Source organism: Crocuta crocuta, unplaced genomic scaffold (assembly GCF_008692635.1).
Source record: "Crocuta crocuta isolate KB4526 unplaced genomic scaffold, BGI_CrCroc_1.0 scaffold587, whole genome shotgun sequence".
Lineage (NCBI taxonomy): Eukaryota > Metazoa > Chordata > Mammalia > Carnivora > Hyaenidae > Crocuta > Crocuta crocuta.
Window position 1 is genome coordinate 1,921,908 of NW_027532403.1, and position 23,909 is coordinate 1,945,816.

Sequence of the window (23,909 nt, forward strand, 5' to 3'; positions counted from 1 at the left end):
TGTTGTGGATGTGGATATAGGTCCAAGGTCTCTAATGTACTTCAGAAAGCCATTATGTAAGCCATGGTTAGAATTGTAAATCCAAATTAATCTTCAAAGCACACAGTGAAAAAATGGATGTTTCTATAACCATTATGCATTGGCTGCACTTTCTAGTTTGTAAAAATTTAAAAAAAACACTTTTTAATTTAAAAAATCTTTTTAATTAAAAAAAAGCTTGATCATGGAATGGAAATGAAATGAAATGGAATGGAAAAAAATTAATTAATTCTTCTGACACCACTGATATTAGTAGAAATTTGATTGAGGTATTAATTACTTAAACAGGATGCAGAGTTTCTAAATGATGTGCTTTGGGTTGCCTCTTGGGAGGTGTTTTAAGGCAAGTTCTGGTTGCCTGCTATTAGGAAATGATGTTCTGTGTGAGCAGGGGGGCGGACACAGTTCCTGTTGTGTCCCTGATGGCTAACAGTAAAATTTGAAGCTTTGAAAGCTGCTGGTCATTTCTGGGTACAAGAATATACAACCAGCTTCTGTAATAAAAAACACAGGGAACAAGAAAGAGGTGGTCCATCTGTGAAGGGGAGGATAGAAGCCCCACACTATTAAGCCATTTAAAATTATTTCCTTTTTGAGTTAAGAATTTTTCCATGATTTAATAAAAGTTAGACAAAATGAAGAAACTACATTAAAGTCAGGTTCTGTAGGGAAGAATGATAACACATATCATCTAACTTCTGAAGTCATAAAATGTTAGTATCAGAATTTCTCAGGGACACTGTATAAAAGACTGTAATTATAGCTTTTGAAAAACATTAACCTGGCCCAATGCCTCACAAGATCAGAAAACACATTAACCTAGTTTATAAAGAGTAAGAGGAAATTTGAAATAAATAATGAAAATTCGTCTTACTTAAGAAGAACTCATTTAAGATATATAAAATTCCATATTCTACTTGGATGTTTGATGAGGGAAGGTCATGAAGCATAAACTCTAGCCACGATTATATGTATGTCTGGAGTATAATTCAAGTCATGTTTTACAAGATTCAGATTTCATAGCTTAAGTGTGTGGAAATGCCAAACTAGGAACTATTGGGAAATGTTTAGAATATAAGAGAGTGTGCTAAAATGTTTCAGTGTAAAAGCCAATGATTTAGTTGAACTGGGTATGAAGGAACACAGCATAAACAAGAAAGAGGGGGATAGTGCTGAGACGGGAGAGCCTCATATCTTGTTTTGAGTCTTTCATGGACTCTGTCTTTAGTCACTCTTAATCATGTGTATTTTCCCAAGCAGTCTCCTATTAGTCTTCACGTGAAGTTCTTAATAATTCTTCGAGGCCCAGTCATAACTCACTTCTTTTGTGAGACTTCTCTGAGGCACCCAGACAGAGCTGGTTTTTATCCTCTGTGCTCCTCAAGCACATTTTAACTGGCTAGATCTTAATATTTTCACATATTTATATAATCTACTTGACTAGGCAGCGAATTCTTCAGGTCATATATTTTGCACTCTCAGTACCTAGGTCAGGGCCTAGCAAGTAAATACTGATTAAATTGAAAGAATGAATTAATGAATACAAATATTATTAAATTCCTTTTAATGGATTTCCTCCGTCATTTTACCACTCAAACCATCATACCTCTATCATTGGAAGGAGATTCCAGGTTTTTAAAAAAAAAGTTTTTTTAATGTTTATTTATTTTTGAGAGAGAAAGACAGCATGAGCACAGGAGGGGCAGAGAGAGAAGGAGACACAGAATCTGAAGCAGGCTCCAGGCTTTGAAATGTCAGCACAGAGCTTGACGCAGGGCAAGAACCCACAAACTGCAAGATCATGACCTGAGCTGAACTCAGATGCCTAGCCAATTGAGCCACCCAGGTACCCCAGGAGTTCCTAGTTTTTAGGCAGTGGTTTCTCTTTAAGTATCTGGGATTTTTGTGTTAATTATTTATATAATTCCAAAATTTCTATTATACTTCAAATTCTTACTATGAAATAATTTCCATTATTTCCTCTAAAAACAGGTCTGCTTTGGAGACTATCGATAAGACATGTCATTATAGAAATTCGTGAATATTTGATTAAAAAGTTTTAAATGGAGTAATTATTTTTTTAAAAAGAATAAAATTCTTTCTGACTTCTCCATCTCATGTGCTGAGTTTTTGGGGAAAAAGGGATGAGTCATTTATTGGTTTTTCTCAAGATTATGAAGCTGTGACCTCTGTAAGGAAGCTCTCTTAAAGCTCAGGAAATTAAAGAAGTAATACATTTTTTCACTACTTAACAAAACCAGGACCCAAGGCTACCACCTCAGATTAAAGGCAAAGCTAGGTATTTGAGAATCTGTGTTCTGATTAGGTCCCCAAACAGAGACTCTATCACCTCTCACCAGATATCCAGAGCTGAAATTAGCTCATTCCATTCCTTCTAAATATTTAATAAATTGTTTCTTGTTGCTGAACTCAAAATGGAAATGACCCGGAAAGAAGGAAAAATTAACAGGCTTCCTCTGCCCTCTGTGATTAAGCACACTTCCCTAGCGTGCCATAAAGGAAACAAATTTATGGTTCACAAAGGCCTATCATTGTACACTACACTCAGTAAAAAAATATTTCTATTGAGTAAAGTGTAAGTGCTTTTCCTATTTTAAATCAACAATTCTGAGAAACACTAGCTGCTAATGTTTAAATATCCCATGATCAGCAGAAGGAGGACATAAATTTAGAACTATAATATATGCTCATCCACTATTCAGGTTTATTTTCTATCTAGACCAGTACTGTCCATCAGAACTTTCCGGAATGATGGCAGTGGTCTCTTTTACTAGATCCAGTATGTTAACCACTAAGGCAAGTGGCCGTTGAACACTTGAAGTGTGGCTAGTGCAATTCTTAGGAATTGGATTTAAATTTTTAGTTAATTTTAATTAATTTAAATTTAAATGGCCACGTGTGTATTACAAACTACAAATCTAGACTGTGTAAAACACATAAGAATTCAGTCAGGTGAACTGAATTCCAGCCCCGTTCTTCAACTGACTGCTTTGTGATCTTGGTCAAGTTATTTAACCACTCTGAAGCTGTTCCTTTATCTGTGAAGTGAAATACTAGATGATTCCTAAGATTTCTTCTAAATCTTTTACACTCTACTGTAGCCACACAGTGCAACTAGAAGTTGATATAATTACTTTTCCACTATCCTCATGAAAGTCTCTTAGTTAAGCCACTCCTACTCATGAACACAGATAAATAACCTATAACACACTAAAGAATTTAAGAAGATGCAGGAGAAAAAAGAAGTTTCATAGTAATTCTGTTGGATTTATCCTGCCTACTCGTACTCCTGGTATGCAATGACACCTATCGGGAGAAAAATATAAAAGCTGATTCCTTTGTATTAGTACTTGATTTACTGACTCACTGATTTATAGCATTCAGTCATTCAGTTTATGCACAATAAGTACCAAGCACAATCATCATATGACCTGATATATGGTATGGAGGAGAGGCAAAGACAGCTTCTAACTTAGCTTAGTGTGAAGGGGTGTGATTGTATGAGTGAGTGTGCATGAAATTTTCTTAAAGAAGGTGAGTAAAGCAGATCTATTTGTAAAAGAATCCATTAAGACACATGCACTCTGTTCTGCCCTTAGCCCTGGGTTACAGGGCTCTTTCTGTAGGGCCCATGCTTTAGAGAGTTTTCTCTGGCTGCACTCTTCATGTGTAGCCTGCCCCTGGGCTTCAGACTATGCTGTGGGCATTAGGCGTCCTGGAATTCTCTGCCCCCAAAACAAGCTCACTTCAAGGACCGTGAGTTGCCTCTACTTCGGGTCTGCTCTTCCAAAGGTGAACCACACCACTGGTGTGCACAATAAACTGGAAGAAGAAGAAAAAGTATTTTGAGGCATGTGGATATAGTTTGATCCTGGGAACAGCCCAGAATGTCTACAGGTGAGAGCTCCAGTCTCATAAAGCTGAGGGATGAGGTACGTGTGGGAGGAACAGGGAGCAGGCCAGGTTCGGAGGCCAGGGCTGGGTCACAGCTCTCTGCATGCCCGCACACTCTGGCTTTGATCTCCAAGGAGTGCAACAGTTCTGCATTTGAGCTTTTCAAGTCACTGTGAGGACATACCTGTGAAGGTCATAGGACAGAACATATTTTACTTGCCAGTTTATTAATTTGGTTTATACCTGTTAAATATTTCAACACATTGTATAAGGGCTTCCATGTGTACTCTTGCCCTAAAATTTGCACATTTGCCTTTTAATCTTCAGATGTTAGGCACAGGATTTATATTTTATATTTGAGAAGTTTCTTCTTAATCTGACAATGAGAGATGAGAATTTGGTAAAGAGATTTGAATTTCATTAATATCTTCATACTAGAGTGATATATTCTGCTCCTGTATAGCTCTACAATATGTTGGATCCTAAAGTTAAAAGAAATGATAACTGGAGAGGTTGATTATAAATCTGAAGAAAACCATTTTTTAAGGCTTTCTTCCAGCTTTCTTCCACTAAAACTTAATATATGACTATTGTTTATTACATCTAATTATTTACAGAATATGTACATGTGCATATATAATTTGGCTACATGGCTATATAATATGTGTACATTTATAATGAAAACAGAATAGAATGACTGACTTTAATATGGAATGGGACTCAGATATCATTTAGTCTCACCACTTTTACAGATGAGGCATCTAAAACCTAGGTATCTTAATTTGTCTAATATAGCTTACTAGACCTTCATCTGGAACCAGCGTAAGATAGTTAAAAATAGAGCTGATGTGGGGCGCCTGGGTGGCTTAGTCGGTTAAGCGTCCGACTTTCGCTTAGGTCATGATCTCGCGGTTCGTGGGTTCGAGCCCTGCGTCGGGCTCTGTGCTGACTGCCAGCTCGGAGCCTGGAGCCTGTTTCAGTCTGTGACTCCCTCTCTCTCTGACCCTCCCCTGCTCACGCTGTCTCTCTCTCTCTCTCTCTCTCTCTCCTAGAAATAAATAACTGAAGTAAAAAAATAGAGCTGATACACATCCTAGAGGTTGTGAAGAAAAACAAAATGAGATAGAGAAGAATACAGACAGCAATCTATTCAGCCTTGAAGACTGTCTTTTTATAATTCTGTTACTTGATTGTGTTCTTTTTTAAAACTAAATTTAATGTTTATTTTTAAGAGAGAGAGAGACAGACAGAGACAGAAACAGAGTGCTAGTGGGGGAGGGGCAGAGAGAGAGGGAGACAGAATCTGAAGCAGGCTCCAGGCTTGGAGCTGTCAGAACAGAGCCCCACACAGGGCTCAAACTCACAAACTGCGACATCTAGACCTGAGCCAAAGTTGGGACACTTAACCAACTGAGCCACCTAGTGCCCCTTGATTGTGTTCTTAAACCACTACTGAAAACGCTCCCTCAAAAGTTGACTTCTTGTTTCTAAAACACTGAGCCAGCTTTAAAGAAAAGTCAAACATCACTGTGTATTATCACACCAACATGACCTTTTGACACTTGTGTAGAAGTTCAGTGCGCGGGAATCCACAGCAAGTTCCTTTGAGTTGGGCAATTGGACAGGACTGTGCAATAGCACTAGGTATTAGTTGTGCTACTTTATCTTGGTTCACTTGGAAAACCAAACATTACAGCCTTTAGACAAAAGCACCAAGGAGATGGGAAGGACTCTGTTGGTGTGGCATTTACTTGTATTTCACTGACAATCAGATTAAGGGAGGATAATAAAGCATTAGAACAGTTGCTAAGGCTTCCCAGCAGGGCAGTGTGCACAGTGGAATTAAATGCAGTTTCACTCGAGATTCCATTGTTAAAGTCTAGTCTAATAGCTAAATATCCTAAGGATGATTTTGGTCATTTTTGTTATTTGTGATTTGAAGGTCTGGGGTTTTGCTTTCTCTGCCAGATTATAATCACAAAGAGAAGCCTGCTGTTGTCTCTCATGTCTGCCATCCATCCTGCTGATCAAGACAGCTGGCAAAGCAAAGGAAAATTAAGTAAAATGATGAGTTTTAGATGAGGGAGAGCAATGCATTATAACTAAAAATATTTAAAGCAAATCTTCACATATTAGTTATTTCAATTTTATTTTAAATGAAGCAGAAGCAATTATTTATGCCTATGTTATTAGCTAACATAAAATGTATTATATTCACTTGAGCCAAATGTATTAAATGTGCTTGCTGGCAAAATTAAAATACACTGAAATTATCTATAACATCTTCAGAAACTAAGTCCAAATTTCACTTTAAGGAAAAATAACAGCAAATTTTTTTCTGAGTTTTGAACTCTCTGACACTACCAGGAACCAATGAGTAACACTTTAGGTACTCTCGTAATTCAGAAAGAGATAGATGGATATACTATCGAGTTTGCATATATTTGGGAGGAGAGTGAGGGAGGAAGAAAGGGTTTCAGAGTAGGAAAAGTAATTTGGTCTATAAAGCCTTGGATGTAGACACTTTGGACCAAAAAATAATCTCCAGGAAATTGGGATGAGTTGGCATATCTATCTTTGATGCTTTGGAGAACTCCTACCGTATTTGTCAAAGAAGGAAACAGTAAAATATCAGAAGAAAAGGTAACTTCAAAAATATGATTTAATAGCCATTTAAACCTCTGAAGAACTTGAAAAATAAAGATCACTTGTACTAGGGTTCATAATTTTGGCACTTCCAATTGCGGTCAGTCCTCGCTTTGATTCTAGGATCTAGTTTGATGACCTAGAGCAGTTCTCTTCTTATTTAAAAGGAGTTCAATTTATTTTAGCTCAAGATTCCGTGTTTGAAAACTTCATCCTGAACTTCTCAGAAAACCCGAAGGTCATGTTTACAGAATAGATGCACAGCAGGATTAAATAAATGTGGAACTGCGTGAGCTGCAGGCCTTCTTTTTTCTTCTATCAGAGATGCTGTTAATCTTCAGATGATTATTTTTGCAATATAAAATCTATGTCCTGGATTATGAAAACTAATTCCCCACCTGACACACTCATAAACAGTTTTGTAAGAGCTAATTTTAGAACACTCCTAGTTTTTTCCTTTCATCATCAGAGACATTCTACATTTTACAAAATTCTCCAGTGCCTCTCAAGACCCTCTTATAAGTGAACCTTCCTCCACGACACAAACCAATAAATGTAGTGAGTTTTGCATGCTGTGGAAAAGATGAGGGCCATGCTTTTTATTATCTTTCCTTGTTTTAACTGGTGGATGAGAAGACAATTGTTATGAAAAATTGACAATTTAAGATGATAGGGGAAGGCCAAAAATAAAAAATTATAACAGCAAATAGGACCAAATGAATAAGTTACACTATCGATCACAGTATTTGATACACTGCAATATAGCTGATAGCTATAATCAGATGGTTCTCACCCTTTATATTTCAGAGTGGGCTTTCTGTATGCTAAGTTATGTCACCAGAGATTCATCTTAATAGTGATACTTCTTATTTATGGAACTCTTTGTAGTTCATAAAGCATTTCCATATTATTACTCTTTCACTTGCTTCTCATCATAACCCAAGGAGATAGGTGAATTAAGAATTACTGCCTACTGTTACAGATTAACATGTAAAAAGGATCACAATCTATAGTCATACACTCCCATAAGCAGTTTTGAGGCCAGAACTACTGATGCAGTGTGTTTTTCTGTCTGCCAGACTTCTAGTCAACACACACATGCACATGTGTGTGCACACATATGTGATATTTAAAAGGAAAAACAAAGAAAATTTCCAGTGAAATTTTTCTCCTGTGAAAACTATTATTTTTCCAGTGTTATCTTCTTTCCTTGATATGGGTTAAAATATATAAGCGCTATTTAAGTTAACAAATATAACTAGTGGTTTTTAAAAAAATGATAGCTTCTTAAGCCATAGAAATATTTCACTTTAAGAGGGGAAGACGAATTAGAGGATTATATTGCTTCACAAAAAGACTCTGAATAGGATTGCTTGAAATAGCAAAATTCCCCAGAACATTTAAGATATGTTGATTTATGAAAATCTGATTCATACAGAACTTTACAGGAATACATCTGTTATATAAATCCATGTTCACCTGTAATTTACTCTAGGGGGAACAACTGAGTGATAATAATAATAACACACTCATATAGTTCTTCGTTATGCATTTTAAAGTGCTTTCCCCTAACTTATTGCATTTGTCTTTGGCAACCTTATAAGGGAGGCAGAGAGGGTATTATTATCCTTTCTTTACAGATTAGAAATTGAGAGGTTAAGTGACTTGCCCAAGGTCAGACAGACTATTCATTCATCTACTGCTATTTGAGTGATGTAGTTTTAACGGGCTAGGTCAAGGAAGTAAGGTTCTTCAAATTTTTTTTTTTAAGCAGCTGTGAAGGCTATTAAAACAGAGGTGGATGATCTCACAAATGTAATGTTGAACGAAAGAAGCCAGACACAAAAGTGTATATGCTGTATGATTCTATTAATATAAAATTCAAATGCAGGCAGGATTAATTTATGGTGGCAGAAGTCGGGAGGGTGGTGAACTTTGGTAAGAGGTAGATGGTGACTGGAGGGTAAAGAGGGTTTCTTAACATTGTACTTCTTGCTCTGGTTTGTGGTTACATAGTTATGTTCACTGTAAAATTCACTGAGATGTACTTGTGGGAAAAAATATATATATGGAAGTTTTCTTTTAAAAGAGTTTTATACATAGTATATAGTTACGTCACTGTGAAAATTCACTGAGATATATTTGTGATTTGTATATGTGATTTGTATATATACATATATATGGAAGTTTTAAAAGAGTTTTATATCTTTAAAAACAAGACAGCACTTTAGAAGATCATTACATTACACATATCCTTTGAACATTTGTGATTTCAATCAAGTTTCTTAGCTGCATTCTAAAAATGAGAATATGAACTAAATCTGAAGAGTTTAAAAAGAAGAAATGATTTGTTAAAAAGCGTCTGGGATCACCTTCATATGAAAAGTTGCTATATGAAATGGGAAATCAAAGCAAACAAAGATAACAACGTAATTCATTGAGGACCAGTGGAGCTTTTATATTTAATGACATTAAACTAGGAACTTTAGGGAAATGCCCATTAAACTGTGATTCACGTAGTATGTTGTCGAATATATCTTCAGGAAGATAAGATTATAGTTTTTAAAATATCTATTTTATTTTAGAATTTTTAGATGAGGGTGCTGCATTGGGCATCAAGGTAGAAAGCCAGCGGCAATGATGAAACTCCGAGTAGAATGTGCAAACCTGGGGGGACAAACATGGGCTCCTGAGAATCCCAAAGAGCCTTCAGTGTAACGATGTTTGGGAGGAATATGTTTTGACCATCATCCAGGATAGAAATTACAGCTGCATTCAGTTGCTTAAGGCAGTTTCAAAATTTATATTGTAGTTTCTAAGAATCCTTCACCCCTGTGACCCTGTAACCAGGAGAACTAATGCTGTCTGTACTTGTACTCAAAGTTGCCACTTATAACACAGGTTTTGTTTAGTTTTTACGTAGTATCTTTTTTGTTGCATTTCTTTCTTGTTTTTAAGACACATGATTGTACCCCCACTTTCAAGTCACCTGTATCAATTCTCTATCTTGATATTATATATCAGGAACAAAGAATTTCGGGGGGGAGGGTAGGGGGTGGGTTAGATCAGACTCCATTCCAGGGTGCTTTCATCTCACCAGTGATGTTTCAAAGACACCTCCACCACAGCTTGTACTACAGCTCAGTGACCTTTCTCCCCAGGAGGGCTGTTGAAGGCATCCTGTTCAGGGAGAAGCCTTGAAACTTTAACCCCTTCACACATTTGTTTTAATTCCTGACCAACTGCTGTAATGCTGTGTGTTAGTTGCATTAGGACCTAGCTAACTTATTTTGTGAAATAAATGTTATACCCTAAACACCTGTGTGCTGCGTGCCACAGATTGTGTAGAATATGCACGATAAAGTCTACTGTGATCATTACATCCAGGACGAATGTGACATAGCTGTCCTCTAGAATTTGGGTTATTATAATGTCAACCTATGTTACCCAGTGTTGTTCATGTCATAAAATAGGTCATAAAGGTGGCTCCAGAGATAGGGAGAAAAAGACAGGGAGAGGTAGCTTGAAGGATTTCTACGCTTCAAGGCTCAGCAAGCTGCTTCAATTACTCTTTCCCTGGCAAAGGCTAAACAAATCATGAGGAATGGGACCTGCATACCTCCAAATAAGTCCATGTGGAATCATTTAATAATCTTTTTTAATGGCGGGGATCAAGAAGGCACAACTGTTCTCCCTGGGTGGAGCCCTTCAACAACAAAAACTCCTTGAATCCCTGTGGAAGGTTCATTACACTAGTTCAAGGTTAGTAACACCTGAACACTTTGAAAATTCATTTCTATTTAAACTAATAGGCATCTCCTTGAACTTAAATCTTCCTTTAAGTGGCTGAACAAAGCAGATTCGATCCTCTGACCTTCCTTGCTGTCATTCCTCCCACCTAGAATCTCCCACACTTTTTTCTCTCCGTCAGTGGATGTGCTGCCTTGTGATCTTCATAAAAGACAGGCACATTCTTTTTTTTTTTTCACTTTTACTAATTTTCGCTCTTTTTCTTGTAAGTCATATGATGATATGTTTCTTACATATAATCTTGACCATTCTTTGAATAATTTGGACTTCCATTATTTTTAGTATAGAAAAATAAATCAAGATACTTGCCACCAAGCCTTGCTCTCCCGGTTTCCCTGGTTCACCCTTAAAAAAAAGAAGAGAGTGATAATATTTATTAATGCTATAAACATTAAAAAGCCACTTTAATCATTTTTTTGACAATACCCACAGGGGCGCATGAATGTCAAATATACTTTGCAGGCTAAATAGAGGAATGCAAACACAATGTAATGAAAAGAGAGCCAATGTTCTTTCTTTAAATTCATTTTATAAACGTTTTAGGATTTAATAAAACAAGTCTAGATTACAGTAGAGATTTAAGAATTATGCCAAGAATGTATTCTAAATAAAACTAGTAGGAATGGTTATATTGTAAGTCAATAAAGGGTCCTAGAAAAACATTTAATTGTAATTCCAGTAACATTTATTATGTTTTGTTCACGGTGACATAAAGATGAGGACCCAGTCCTCTTTATGAAAACTCAGAACTTCCATATACAGGATAGGGAGATAATTGCCTTAGTACAGGAATTAAATAATAAAATGTGCAGAGTTTGATTTTGAATTTTAGTTTTCCTGGATTAATGATGGCTGAAGTAATATGTTTTAATAAAATTAATAGCATATGTTAAAATACATAGAATTTGTGCTATATCATATCACTATCATAGTTTTCTAGTACTCAGATTCCTACAAAATTCCTTATTATGTTTTATTGTCATATTATTATATTGATAGTCATTGGCAACAGATATTTTTTAGAAAAACCATTCTTGTAGTATCCAATATATATAGAAGTTGTTAGACTTTAAAAATAAGTACTTCCGATTTGTTTTCATAAAACCTTTTTCTAGTGGTTATTATTGTATATGAAAATTAATTCTGAGACTGTACATCCAGTTCAATTTATCTTTGTGGAATTAAAAAACTTTCTCATACCTTTGTGTAAAAAGCCCTATTTCTTACTCAGATGAATAAACTATATCTATTTAAAGGATGACATAATTTTGCAATTATTTACAGCTTGTCATACCTTATTTACCTTTATCTTATTTTTTAAAAGTAATCTATACCTTGAAGAATATACAAGACCCAATGATCTGATTAGTTTTGTACCATCAAAGTGGTTTTAACTACTCTTCTTAGTGGAAGAAACACTCATGGTATCTTTGTTGGCAACCAGCAATTATTTGGGGAGCTTTAAATATCTCTAGAGGTATGCTTTCTCTATCTTTTGGGATATGATTCCAAGTAAAGGTGAGACCTTCAAAGACAGTTTCAGGATGAAACCACTACCTTTGATGATTCAGTGAAAGCCGTCCTAATGACCAGCAAATCATAGGCTGGGAGTCAATCCTTCATTTCATATGAAAAATTTACAACCCCTTTCAGAAAGGGAAATGGGGTTTCCAAGAAGAGGTTGTCTCAGAAAAGTGATAAAATACTCTATAGTCTTACAAAGAGCATTGCTCATTGAAAAATACATAAATATATAAATATAAAAATGAAATACACCAAAAACATTAATTGCTATGGCTGACTTTTTTTCTTTTTGGTCTTCTTCAGTTTTAAAAACTTTCTACTTTGTGGATAAATGTTTTCATGATTTGTACTATGAAAACACTCAGGAAAATAATTTAAATCAAAGCAATAGATAAATAGATTAATTTGTGCAGCAATAAATTTGAATTTCAAACCCTAAAGCCATAATATAAATGTAAAATTTTTTTTTATAAATGTAAAAATTTTTAACCTTTTTCATATATTTCTTTAAACTACTGGTTATCTCTACCAAATCAAACCATTAATGTAGTGTCCTATACTACTATATTATTGACACTTGATCAATCTTACAACTAAGTACTTAGATCTAAATATTGAGATTGCTTTTAAATCATTTTTATTAATAAACTTCACATATAAAAGAAAAATGATATTCAAACCATACCTATTGATGTTTTAACCATTAATATTACTGTTTTATTACCTTTTTTTTTGGTCAATGATTTACAAGGGAGTAAACATTAAAAAGATTTACCTCCTTTGCTCTCCATAGATCATATGGGACTTTATTTTTTCTGTTACTGATCCTTTGGAGAAGGATTGATCCTAATCTTTCACCTATATTTTCAAGCTATTGAAACTCCCATGTAAGCCAAAGACATTCATGTGCTCTAAGGTAGTCAGCACACAAGTGGGGTCAGGAATCATGGGCTTTTTGAGGCTTACCTGAAAACCAATTTCATTTCCCTCTCCAGGTCTCTCTGTGGTTCATATGGGCTCCCCACGCATTGAGTGGTAAAGAAGAATCCTGCTGACAGGGCCCTCTCTGCTTGGAGACTTTTCTAGAGTTCCCAATTCCTGCAACTCCCTAACCCCATGGCCCCTCCTTTCCCCACTGCATCCCAGCTCTGAGCTCTTAAAAAGAATGGATCCAAAATGCAACTCACGGGCACTCCAGGCATCCCCCGGGGGCCGTCCTTCCCTGTGTCCCCGGGAGGCCCTCTGGGGCCAGGAGGGCCTGGGGGTCCTGGAGGCCCAGCCTGCCCTTGGTCACCCTACAAAGGAGAAGGGAACAGACCAACAATGACCATAAAAGATAAAGACCCAGGTCTTCTTTTCAACACTTTAAATTTGTTATCTAATCCACATTTACGCTATGAAAAGAACCAGAACAATAAAAAACATGAAGCCTGTAGGCAATTTGCCTGCCAGCAGGGAGCAAATAAATATTCATGCTGGGTGAACTGAGTAGATGCTATTAAAATCAAAGCAGCTCAGGAACCAGCACTCTCAGCTCTTGGAAATAGAGTGTATGTTATCATGACGACTCAGAGCTGGTAGAAAAGTTTTGCATAACTTAATTAGTGACAATGCTGCATCAGTTATATTCACCTTGTTTAATAAAATAAATGGCTGCATTTGTAGTTGGACAAATGTGTTTACTCTTTCATAACCTATAAAATTTAACATACAAGCTCTTGTCAAGCTGTATAATAATTTATAAATTACCAAAGCCAGAGAGCTTGGAAACTGGATCTATTACTGGATATAATTTAAGTTGTTTTTTTTTTTTAAAGAAAAAATTAGGCATTCTATACCTTTTTACTTTGGTACTTTATATACATTTCAAACACATGCAGCCCCTGAGACATAATTTTTTTCTAGAATATTTCCAAATAAACACCCCACCCCACCCCCACCCCCACCCATGAGAGATAAATGGTAAAGCAACAGTAAATGGAGTAATAACCGAATGTAAGGAAGAAATCAGACTTGAGCAAGAATAAGCACTACCTTAATGAGGCGGCGTTTAATGAGCTGCTGATCAGCAGAGAGAAACCCATGATTGATTTTAGGAAACACCATCTGATCAGTCAGGTGAGGTCAAAGGTTGAAGTTCAGAGGTGAGAGAGTTGGAGAATAGACATCAGAAGGCCCCAAGAAAGAAATAAAGATATACACATTAGACTTATAATGACCATTAAACAAAATGGAACTGGTGCTTGGGTCTGACATCAGACTATCTGGCTCTTCTTGAAGGAAATGTAGCCTTAAGATGGGATGGCAAGAACAGATTTTTAGTGAGGGAAGAATCTTTTGGATCCCATCATTTTGCTGTGGCTGTTAGGCTTCTTTCGTGTAGTATGTTAAAGAAGCAGGAAAGCCTCCGTCACCCACATCCTGCCCTCGGAGCAGAGAGTCTAGAGATCAAGCACCAGTTCAAATTCCGTCAGACTTTTCAACCAGCATAACGTGGCATGAGCGTGACTGCCATTTCATAAATGCCCTAAGTCCAGAATACTTAGGATCATTTAATTGACCGGAAAACATCACAGAGTGTTGGCATGCGTGCAAATTAAACCATCGAGGTGTGGCACAGTCCTAGACAGCCACGCTTGCCTCTCCTCATTACCCTTGCTCAACTTCAATATCCTTTTCTCTTTTCTGTTCAAGATTCTCCTTCTCAATTGATATTTGACCTCGTTGATGTAGGTGAGGTCCCAAGGATCCAACAACTCAATGATGATGAAAAGAGCAAAGTGGACTTGGCAAGCCAATTTAGCTGTTCTCGCTCACTCTTATGCTGATTGTGGGCTCTGACTGAGCAGCATGGGTGCCAACCACAAACCTTGACGGTGAGGATCTGATTACTGTGCAGAGCAGCAACTGTGGGGAAGCCTGGCAGACCCTATGGACGTGGGACAGCACCAAAACAACACGACACAAAACGTCACACAGACATTCCACTGATGGACAAACAAAACAAGCATGTACCTAATGCCACCCTGTCCCGGCTCTAAGTCTTGTCTTGTTTGACACACTGTAAAGAAAATCAGACACACAAGGGCCCCAGGCAACACATTCCTTAAATGGAAAGGCCAGATTGAGAACTCATTGTAACTTCCCCTTGTGGCAGTTACACTGGGTTTCGCGTATATACTCTTAGCACTTCTGGAATCCTACGTACAAAATGTTAGCACAATATAGAGATAACGGCAGACACTGTTATGAAAGCAACACCGTGATTTTCCTCCAGTGATATTCTGTTTACAACTCAAGACATACATGTATTAGTTCTTTTTTGGACAATACTGAACAGAATTTTGCAGTCCGATCAGGAATATTCCTCAGGATAAATGCAGTCTGCCTCACAAAAGATAGTCTTACCACCCACATATCAAAAATCTCTCTCTCCAATCATATGATGATTCTCAGGTCTTTCCTGTTTCAGAAATTCCTGCAGAGGTGGTGGATAGAAATCTGTCTCCTATAACATGTGTATTTCATGTCAGAGGGATTTATGGTCACACTCTGCAGTAATCACTTCTGTCATGTAACTTTTCCAAAAGAACTTGACAGTTCACACAACCCCTTGAAGCAGGAAAGTGGTTCTGAATTCCTTAACCAAGGAGAACAGGGGAGAGATGTTTTAGAGACTGGTAGTTCACTAACTTGTACTAACTCGTCTTCATGGGTGTTATCAGTTGGGTAGGTCTGAGAGAGAACTTTTGCCTGTGTTCTGTATCTTTTCCAACATGAGATATTGGAGCCTTTTATTCCATTCCCCCCCCCCCCAGAACATGTTTATCATACAAATAAAATAAACAGCAACCAAAGCTTACATGCACTCTAGTATCTGCATGCTTCCCAGACACTCCCTCCTCCTCACTGCCCTTTCCCTCTTCTGCCCAAATCTATTCTGAGGATATCTTTAGGAAAAGCCAGTAAATTTCTAGTTTTTAAAATTTTTTTTAGTCTTCGCATATTTTTCTGCCTTATTTCCTCCTTATTTGGAACATACTTTTTAAAAGAGAACCAATAAAATTATGCTTGTGGCATGAAGACATCTCTTCATCTCTAGTGACTTTGACTTTCATTCTTTAGAGCTGTGACTTCTCAGGAAGGAAAGCAGAGGAAATCTTATCTGTTTTTCCAAATCCTTTCTGATAAGGCTATTAAGTGTCTGGGTAATTTTGAGGTGACTTCTTCTCCTTAAGTAAAAGTCCTTGAAACATAGATGCTACCCAAATTCAGAAATGCTACAAGTTGGAAAACAGATGTGTACAATTTGCTTTTGTTTTACTATGGAGTATGAGTTTAAAATGCTATTAGATGGTAATGTGCCAGCATCTTTCCATCTGTGACTCATTAGCCCTATATTACACAGTCAGAATTTTATATATAAACCTCATATTTATGTAACAAAGAACAAAAACAGATACAAACAAGAAGTGTATGAGGGATCAGAATCTTGACTAGTGGTGATAAATCATAATGTCACTTTGAACAGGATTATTTAACAAAAATAATTTAAAATTAAAAGCCTTTTAACAGCACACATGGTAGGACTTACAAATGTTTTCAAATTTGAATGTATAAATAAGTCACTTCTTGTACTCATATCTGAGCATGACCATCTTGCTCTTTGATCATATTTTCTAAATGCTCACAAAAAGCATTAGCTTTATAACTTCTTAGTTTGAGTTCCAGTGTTAATGAGATCTAAAGAAGGAAGTGGATAGGTAATGCTCATCTCAGACAGATCCTTTTCACCAAACAGAAAAATCTCTCTTTGAGGAAGCTGATTTTATATTCCTTAATCATCTTAACTGTAGAAAATGCTACCAATTTGGTGCTTAAAGCTAGATTTTAAAGATTTTATTAGTAAGCCAGGCAAAAGGACTTTAGAAGTTTATATGCAACAAAGTAGAAATGGACATGCGGAAGAATTCTCTTAAACTCTAACAAAAATCCCATGGCCTACACTGCAATTTCCTAGGACTTGGTGTTCTTCAAAACTGGTGATGCTTGAAGGGTACATGCCAGTGTCAGGGGCGGGGAGGTGGTGGGGGAGGCAGTGGATAGAGGTTATTTAAAGGCAATAATAAATATGGCAATCTTCCTAAAGATTCAAGTTTGACAAATGTTAAATAATTTTAAATATTTTTATGTAAAGCAAATGTCACATTATGGGGTAGAATGCAAAATTTGTGCAAATGTTTTAGTAATTTTACCATTTGATAGTGGTAGAGAATCTCATCTCACAGGGGATACCTTTAGGTTACAGGTAATACTGAACTGACCCTCTGCTTCCCACAGGAGGTCTTTGGAGGATAAGTTTGAAAAGTACTGGTGCTGAATACTTATCTGTAAGTCATGGCTTTATGCGGATGTAACAGTTAGGCTTCCCTGGCCGTTCACACACAGTGCACTTTTTTATTAACTACGCCATTTTTTTCCACAGTATCATTAGTCATAGTTCTTTCTAAATAAATGGAATGGACATATTTCACTAGGTTTTGCATCTTGGAAAACTTGCCTGGTACACAGATGGTTCAAGTGGGTGTGGGAAAAAACTGTTTCTCCAGAAAAACATGGAGAAAAAGTCCAGGAATAAGCTAAAATGCTGAAATAATGTGTGCAATTTTCACTCCCAAATATTTTCAATTCTTAAAAAATTGGATGTACAAGAGTGTAAAACTACCTTATTCAACCCCTTTTCTCTTGAGAGCATACTCAGACAACTTCACAAATCTTCCTGACATTCTGTGAAGTAGGTTACTATCTTGGACCAGTGTTCTGACACCATTTGAGGAGAAAGTCTATGTCTCTTCATTACCTTCTAGAAGCAAAGTGGCAAGCCTACCCCCCAAAAATGTTGAACAAATACCTTTTACATAAGAGATGCTTCTAACTACTTACGGAGCCACAAATTCAAGATGCTATTGTTTACTGTATACTCAGTAATGGCAAGTGTTATATGATTATATGTAGTGTGAAAACTTTGTGTTTTGTCAAAGGTATTCAATAAGGCAATTATAGAGCCAGGGATTTAATCAGAACTTCTAATTCCAGACTTTGTCATCATGCAGTTTAAGTGTTTTTAATTTCTTTCTACTTTTATAGTTGGAATATTAGAAACCAGCCAACACCACCAATATTTAAGAAGTTATTTGTTGGGTGCCTTCCATGCAGTCACTGCCTAGGCATGGGGATTGAATGGTGAGCATAACCCCAAGCTCACAGGGCTCAACATGTAGTGGGGAAATAGGGAAAAATAAGCAAGCAGTAATCATATGGAGGGATGACCATTTTGGTGGAGAAGCAGAGGGGCCACAAAGTAAATAAAGGAGGAATTCTGGAAACTTCCCAAACCACATGAATGAGGGGGCAGGGGTTGGTATAGCAAGAGGAGAACTAAGGACAGAGATATCATTTAGGAAAATGTTACAATAGTCTAGTTGAGAGACTATGCCCTAGGACTAGAGAAGGGACAAATCCATAGTCTCAAGTGACATTAAGGAGGTAGAATAGGCAGGACTTGCAGATTGGCTGAGAACATAAAGGAGAAGGAGGAGCAGTGAGTGGTCCTAGGTGTCTAGCCTGAACAATGGATGATGATACAGGAAACACTAGTAAAGAATGGGTTTTCTGGGGGAGGTAGGTGGTTATGGATGGTGAATTCAGTCAGGAACTTGTTGAATTTGAGGCGTCTAAGAACAGCCAAGGCACGGCAGCTAGATACACATATAAAGTCGTCAGGAGAGAAGTGAGAATGACAAGTCATAGGGCCGCCTGAAATCACATAGAGAGGCTAGAGAGAGAGCAGACCTAGAAAACAGTTCTTGGAAAGACTTCAATTTTAGGGATGAGCAAAGAAAGAGGCAACTACAAAGAGAAATAATAAAACGTAGTTGTAAAAGCAGGAGAAATGTTAACTCAGCTCACAAATTTCTATGCAGGCAAATGACTCAGAGTGATTCATTAATGAAAACTCTGCATCGTTTGTTGTGTTGTATAAATGCACATGGACTGAATTCCTCCACTTACTGTTGCCTGTAGAGGTCATCTAGAGGCTAACAATGGCCAATGCCACTGAGAATGGATGCTCACTGATAGGCACAGGGGAGTATAGCTGAGGTTGTGGAGGTACAGAGGAAAAATTAAATTATTATTTTAATTATAAAGGTGGACTCTCAACAGCAAATCATATTGGAAGAAAAAAATGTGTTATCCTAAAAATTGAAAATCCCTGAGTTTCTCCATAATGTAAACAGTGTCACAATTCTGTTACCCCCACATGAAAACAAAACAACCATTACAGTAGGTATATGTGCAGGATAAATAAAGGTGAATATTCCTAGACATTCATAAAATGATTTCTAACTAAGAGCGACCAGATGGAAAAACACTGTAATAGGACGCGAAAATATTTAGGTAAAAGAATAACTTGAGTTCAACAGCAGGAACTGTTAGAAAGCAAAATAGGGAAAGAAATTAAGAGAAAGGAATTTGCTGCTAAATCATTTCATACTGCAATAGATGGTAAAATCTGTCTGAATAGAAAAATCAACTACATGAAGCTATCCTTTGAATAATCAAATGCCATAAGCCTGTGACAAGCAGAATTTCTAACGGACTGAAAAACATTGGCTTATAGAAATGTTAATTATGGGGGAAGAACTAGCTTTCTGGGCTGAATATAATATTGGTTCAAAAAGTTAATTTTTCTTTTTAATAGATACTCTAAGTTCCATTCTATCGTTCTATCATGAATGTTACCCCTAGTCACTCCAGGAATTATCTTTTTATATGTAAATTATACATGTGAATTTGAAACTTATTTAAAAGAGAAAAAGAACAATACAGTCTATACATTGACAAATATCATGAAATATTATTGCCACTAAAATGCTAAGTAAAGACTAAGATCTGTGACTAAGTGGAAAGATGGCAGATACGCTTCAACACTGGCAAGTGTAAAGTATATGAAAAACTTTCTACACCACACATACTGCAAAAGGCTCCATTTGTTATGTACCCTCTAATAAGGATTCCAGGGGGTGTTGTAATGTATCCTAAAGATATATGACTAAGAAAGAGCAACAGAAGATAAGACCCCATGAAAAGAGGTAAGATTCCCTAAGAAGCTTTGCCCTACCCTGAAGCAATCAGAGAAACATAGACACTGGAAACAGGGAGAAAATAAAACAGCCTCGGAGTCTTGTCATGTCAGTTTTATTTATATAAACTGTGCATTCAGTGAATTGGAGCTCTTCTCTTTAAGTGAACATCAAGAGAACAGTTCCATCTAAAGAATAATAATGATAATAATGATGACGATGGTAATGATGACAGTGGTCACCATTCACATGATACGTACTATGTGCCAGGTATTATTCTAAGAGCTTTATAAATGTTAACTCTTTTAATCCCCATAAAAACTCTTTGACAGATGAGGAATTTGAGGCATGAAGAGGTTAAGGGTTTTCCTCACCTAACCGAAAGTAGAAGAGCCAAGACTCACACCCGGGTCATCGTCTATGCTCTTAGCCATTATACTTTCCATACATCCTTCATAGTCTCTGAATTTCATTCCCATTTATTCATTCATTTATCAAGGAGAATTTAATAAGATCCTACTAGAAACAAGGCAATATTTGGACATTGAGATTAGAAAGTCTTATCCCGGGCTTCATGGAACTTAGAGTATAACCAAGAAAGGCAGATGTGAAACATACAATTACAAATACATCTGGATATATATATGGATATATATGGATGTCTTTGGATATGGATATATATGGATATATATACATACATATAAATGTGTAATATATATATATAAATGTGTATGTATATATATATAAATGTGTATGTATATATATAAATGTGTATGAGTTTTTGCATTGAAAAGCACACCCCAAAAGCGAATATGATGACAGTTAATGAAACAATACTATGAGAGTGCACAGAAAATGACCTAACGAGGTCAGTTAGTCAGGCAGGACTGCCCCAAGGAAGTGGTATTTAAGTTGAGACCTGCAGAATGGAGAGGTCATACAGACCCTTGGTGACTGGCCCTTCTCAAAGGGCACTGATACCTTCCCTTCCTGATAGTACCATTCAAGGTGAATACTAAAATCAAAGAGAAAGATATATTTTCCTTTGCCAAAGAAATATTGAATCTACACTTGAGATACAAAGATTGGGTCCTGTTTTAGGTACTCCCTTGACATCTAGGCACCATTCTCCATCTGGGCAAGGTTAAGGTAAAGGCAATGGCATGGCTATAGGGTATAAGATTCCTGTGGGAGGTAAGCTTGATAAGAGTGAAAGAGAGATTAACTAAAATATCCATTCCTTCCTATAACAAATGTCTCTTAAGTACATTCTACATGCCAATTACAGTAAGAAAAGCTGTAGGGGGTTAAATCTAATGGAAAATGGAGGTTATCACAAGAATATCAATTTAAGTAGTAATAAATATACTTAATTAGTGCTGTAATTAGAAGGTCAGGCAGTAGGCTATTTAAGCACATTCTAGTTTGGAAATGGAGTAAAGCTCCTAAAAGATGGGACTTGAGCCAGGGGAGGAAGGATGGTTAGGACAATGGTATTTGAGGTGGGTGTGGACTTGGGCTTAGGAAGAAGATATTCCAATCTGACATGCAGTGAGCCAAGAGGTGAGAAATAAGCTTGTTGATTATTGATAAATTGAGTTTGGTTGAGGTGAAGCACATACTTTTTAGGGAAGAGCCTGGAATGTTGATAGGGTATAGACGTGCAAGCTCTTCCAAGAAGGTCAAAGGCAGGGTAGAGGAAAGCCACAGAAATATTTACACAATGAAAGTGCCATGGCACCTGCAGGTTTGAGGAAGACAACCCTGGCAAAATTACAAAGAAAAGGTTAAAAATCAAAATGTATCTCATGATCACTTATCTGCAATTTCAAAATACAAAATCCCTGAAAATAACATTTTTTAATAAGTTTAACTAAAGGTTTTCTAAGTTTTCAGCAAACTCATTTGGTAGCAAAACCTTATTTGAACAGATGTGAGGCTACTTATGATCACTAATAATTCTTCTTAGTGTGAACATACATGTATTTTGCTGAAGAAATTGATGGTTTGATTATAGGGTACCTCAGGCCTCTCTAAGGATGTCAAACAATATGAGATATATGAGTAATATTAACTTTCTAATGCCTAAAAACTAAATCCTGAAACACATTTGGCTCTGAGAATTTCAGAGAAGGATTGTAAGCTTGTTTCAAAGTTGATGACAAAGATCCCTTCAACCGAATTAAAGATTATAGAAAGAGTAGTAAGATTTGAAGTTAAGGCAATGAATTTAGTTTTGAATAATAAAATTTGTTAATATAAGCTAGTCTGGCAAATGCCCTGTCTAAACATGTGGCAGTCTAAATTATATATTATAATTTAAACCAGTTTGTATAAATTAAAGATAAATTTACTTTTATGATTTCAATTTTATATATTAATCATAACTATCCAAATCCATTGTTATCTAGTTTATATTTTTTAATCAATTGTTGTAATTAATAAGTAACTACATTATAATTAGCACATTTTTTGCAAGTAATTATAAAAAAAGGACCGGTGAAAATTTTATTCTTTCAGGAAATTAAGAACAAAAAAAAAAACCCTTCCAGAGGTCTTGTTTAGAACATTTGATTACCAAACTGTGCATGATGATTTGTGTAAGAACTTCCACTTAAAAAAAAAAATTCAAAAGCAAGCTTAAATTCCACCCCATCTGAATTTCATGCAATTTGCATTTGAAATACAAATTCTGAATTATGGAGCCCAAACTGTTAATCTTTTAATTCTCAAGTAATCTTCCCTCTAGAATGGTACAGCATCATGATAATGTGCAATACAATATTAGTTTGCATCTATGCTTCTATAAAACCAAGGGTGCTTTGTAGATGAAGCTGCCCGGTCAAAGGCTCAACTCAACTTGAATATACTCTATCCATTTTCTGAAAGGAAATGGGCTACATCAGGGAAAAGAGGAAGAGTATGCATCAGGAAAGGACAGTACCGAGAAAATAGAGGATTCATCAGCTGACAGGGCACCATATACTGAAAGGAAAATAAGCATTTGTCCAGTAGACTGTGAGAAAAATCCAAGTTTTTTACATTCCTCATTCTGGGAGAAAAATAAAAAGTCCTTGTTGTTCCCTAAAAACTCTAGTGTCTGAGTTAATAGTATTTCCTAAACTTCCTTTGTTTGATATTAGATTGAGTTGACTCTAAAAAATCTTTGGTATGCTCCCTGGATGGTATCCTCTCTTCTTCCCATGGAAGAGGTAGATGTCTGGACACCAGCCTATGAAAGAGCTGGTGACAGTCCCATGGGGCTCAGCTCTAATGGGAGAGTTACCCTTGTATTTCCTACTCTACCTCTGAAGGTCACCATCTCCTATAAATAAATTTGAGCCCACAGCAAATGTCTGATAGCCCTCTGAGATAATGGAGCTCTTCAAAATAGCCTTAGCCCCCCCAAAAGCCAATAGAGTACTTATGCAAGTTCACCAGAGAGTAATGTTACTTGGAGTAGTACTACTTTAGATATCTTCCTCCACTAATTTACTCTAGATACTTTATAATTGGTCCTGTCTCTATTATCTCTCTTTGGTCTGCATCCTACATTTTTAGTGTTTTCCCAAGGGCCTTCAATTATGTAAAACTCGTCTGTGGTTTGAAAGCATCTCTGAAATTTGCAGCTTTCCATACTGGGCTAAAATAGTGACTGCAATTTAGAACATGTCTACATGCCCTATAGCTATCTTTATATTTGATGTCACTTTTGCATATAGACTAAACTCAAATGACTATAAGCACTAGGCCAGTAATATAGATAAAATAACAAAGTTTATGACAGAAGGAAGCAGGTAGATTTGGCTGAACAGGAGCCAAGTCAGGGCT

At 36.5% G+C, this 23,909-nt stretch overlaps 1 protein-coding gene across 1 annotated transcript in view; it reads right to left on the reverse strand.

The window, feature by feature from the left end:
* The window catches only part of COL25A1 (collagen type XXV alpha 1 chain), a 450,359-nt gene that overhangs the window by 102,824 nt on the left and 323,626 nt on the right, over positions 1 to 23,909 (reverse strand). The window contains exons 8-10 of the mRNA XM_077778460.1: positions 13,969 to 14,040; positions 13,122 to 13,229; positions 10,720 to 10,755 (exon numbers count right to left, since the gene is read on the reverse strand). Coding sequence (XP_077634586.1) covers positions 10,720 to 10,755; positions 13,122 to 13,229; positions 13,969 to 14,040 — 216 coding nt within the window. The remainder of the gene's footprint in view (positions 1 to 10,719; positions 10,756 to 13,121; positions 13,230 to 13,968; positions 14,041 to 23,909) is intronic.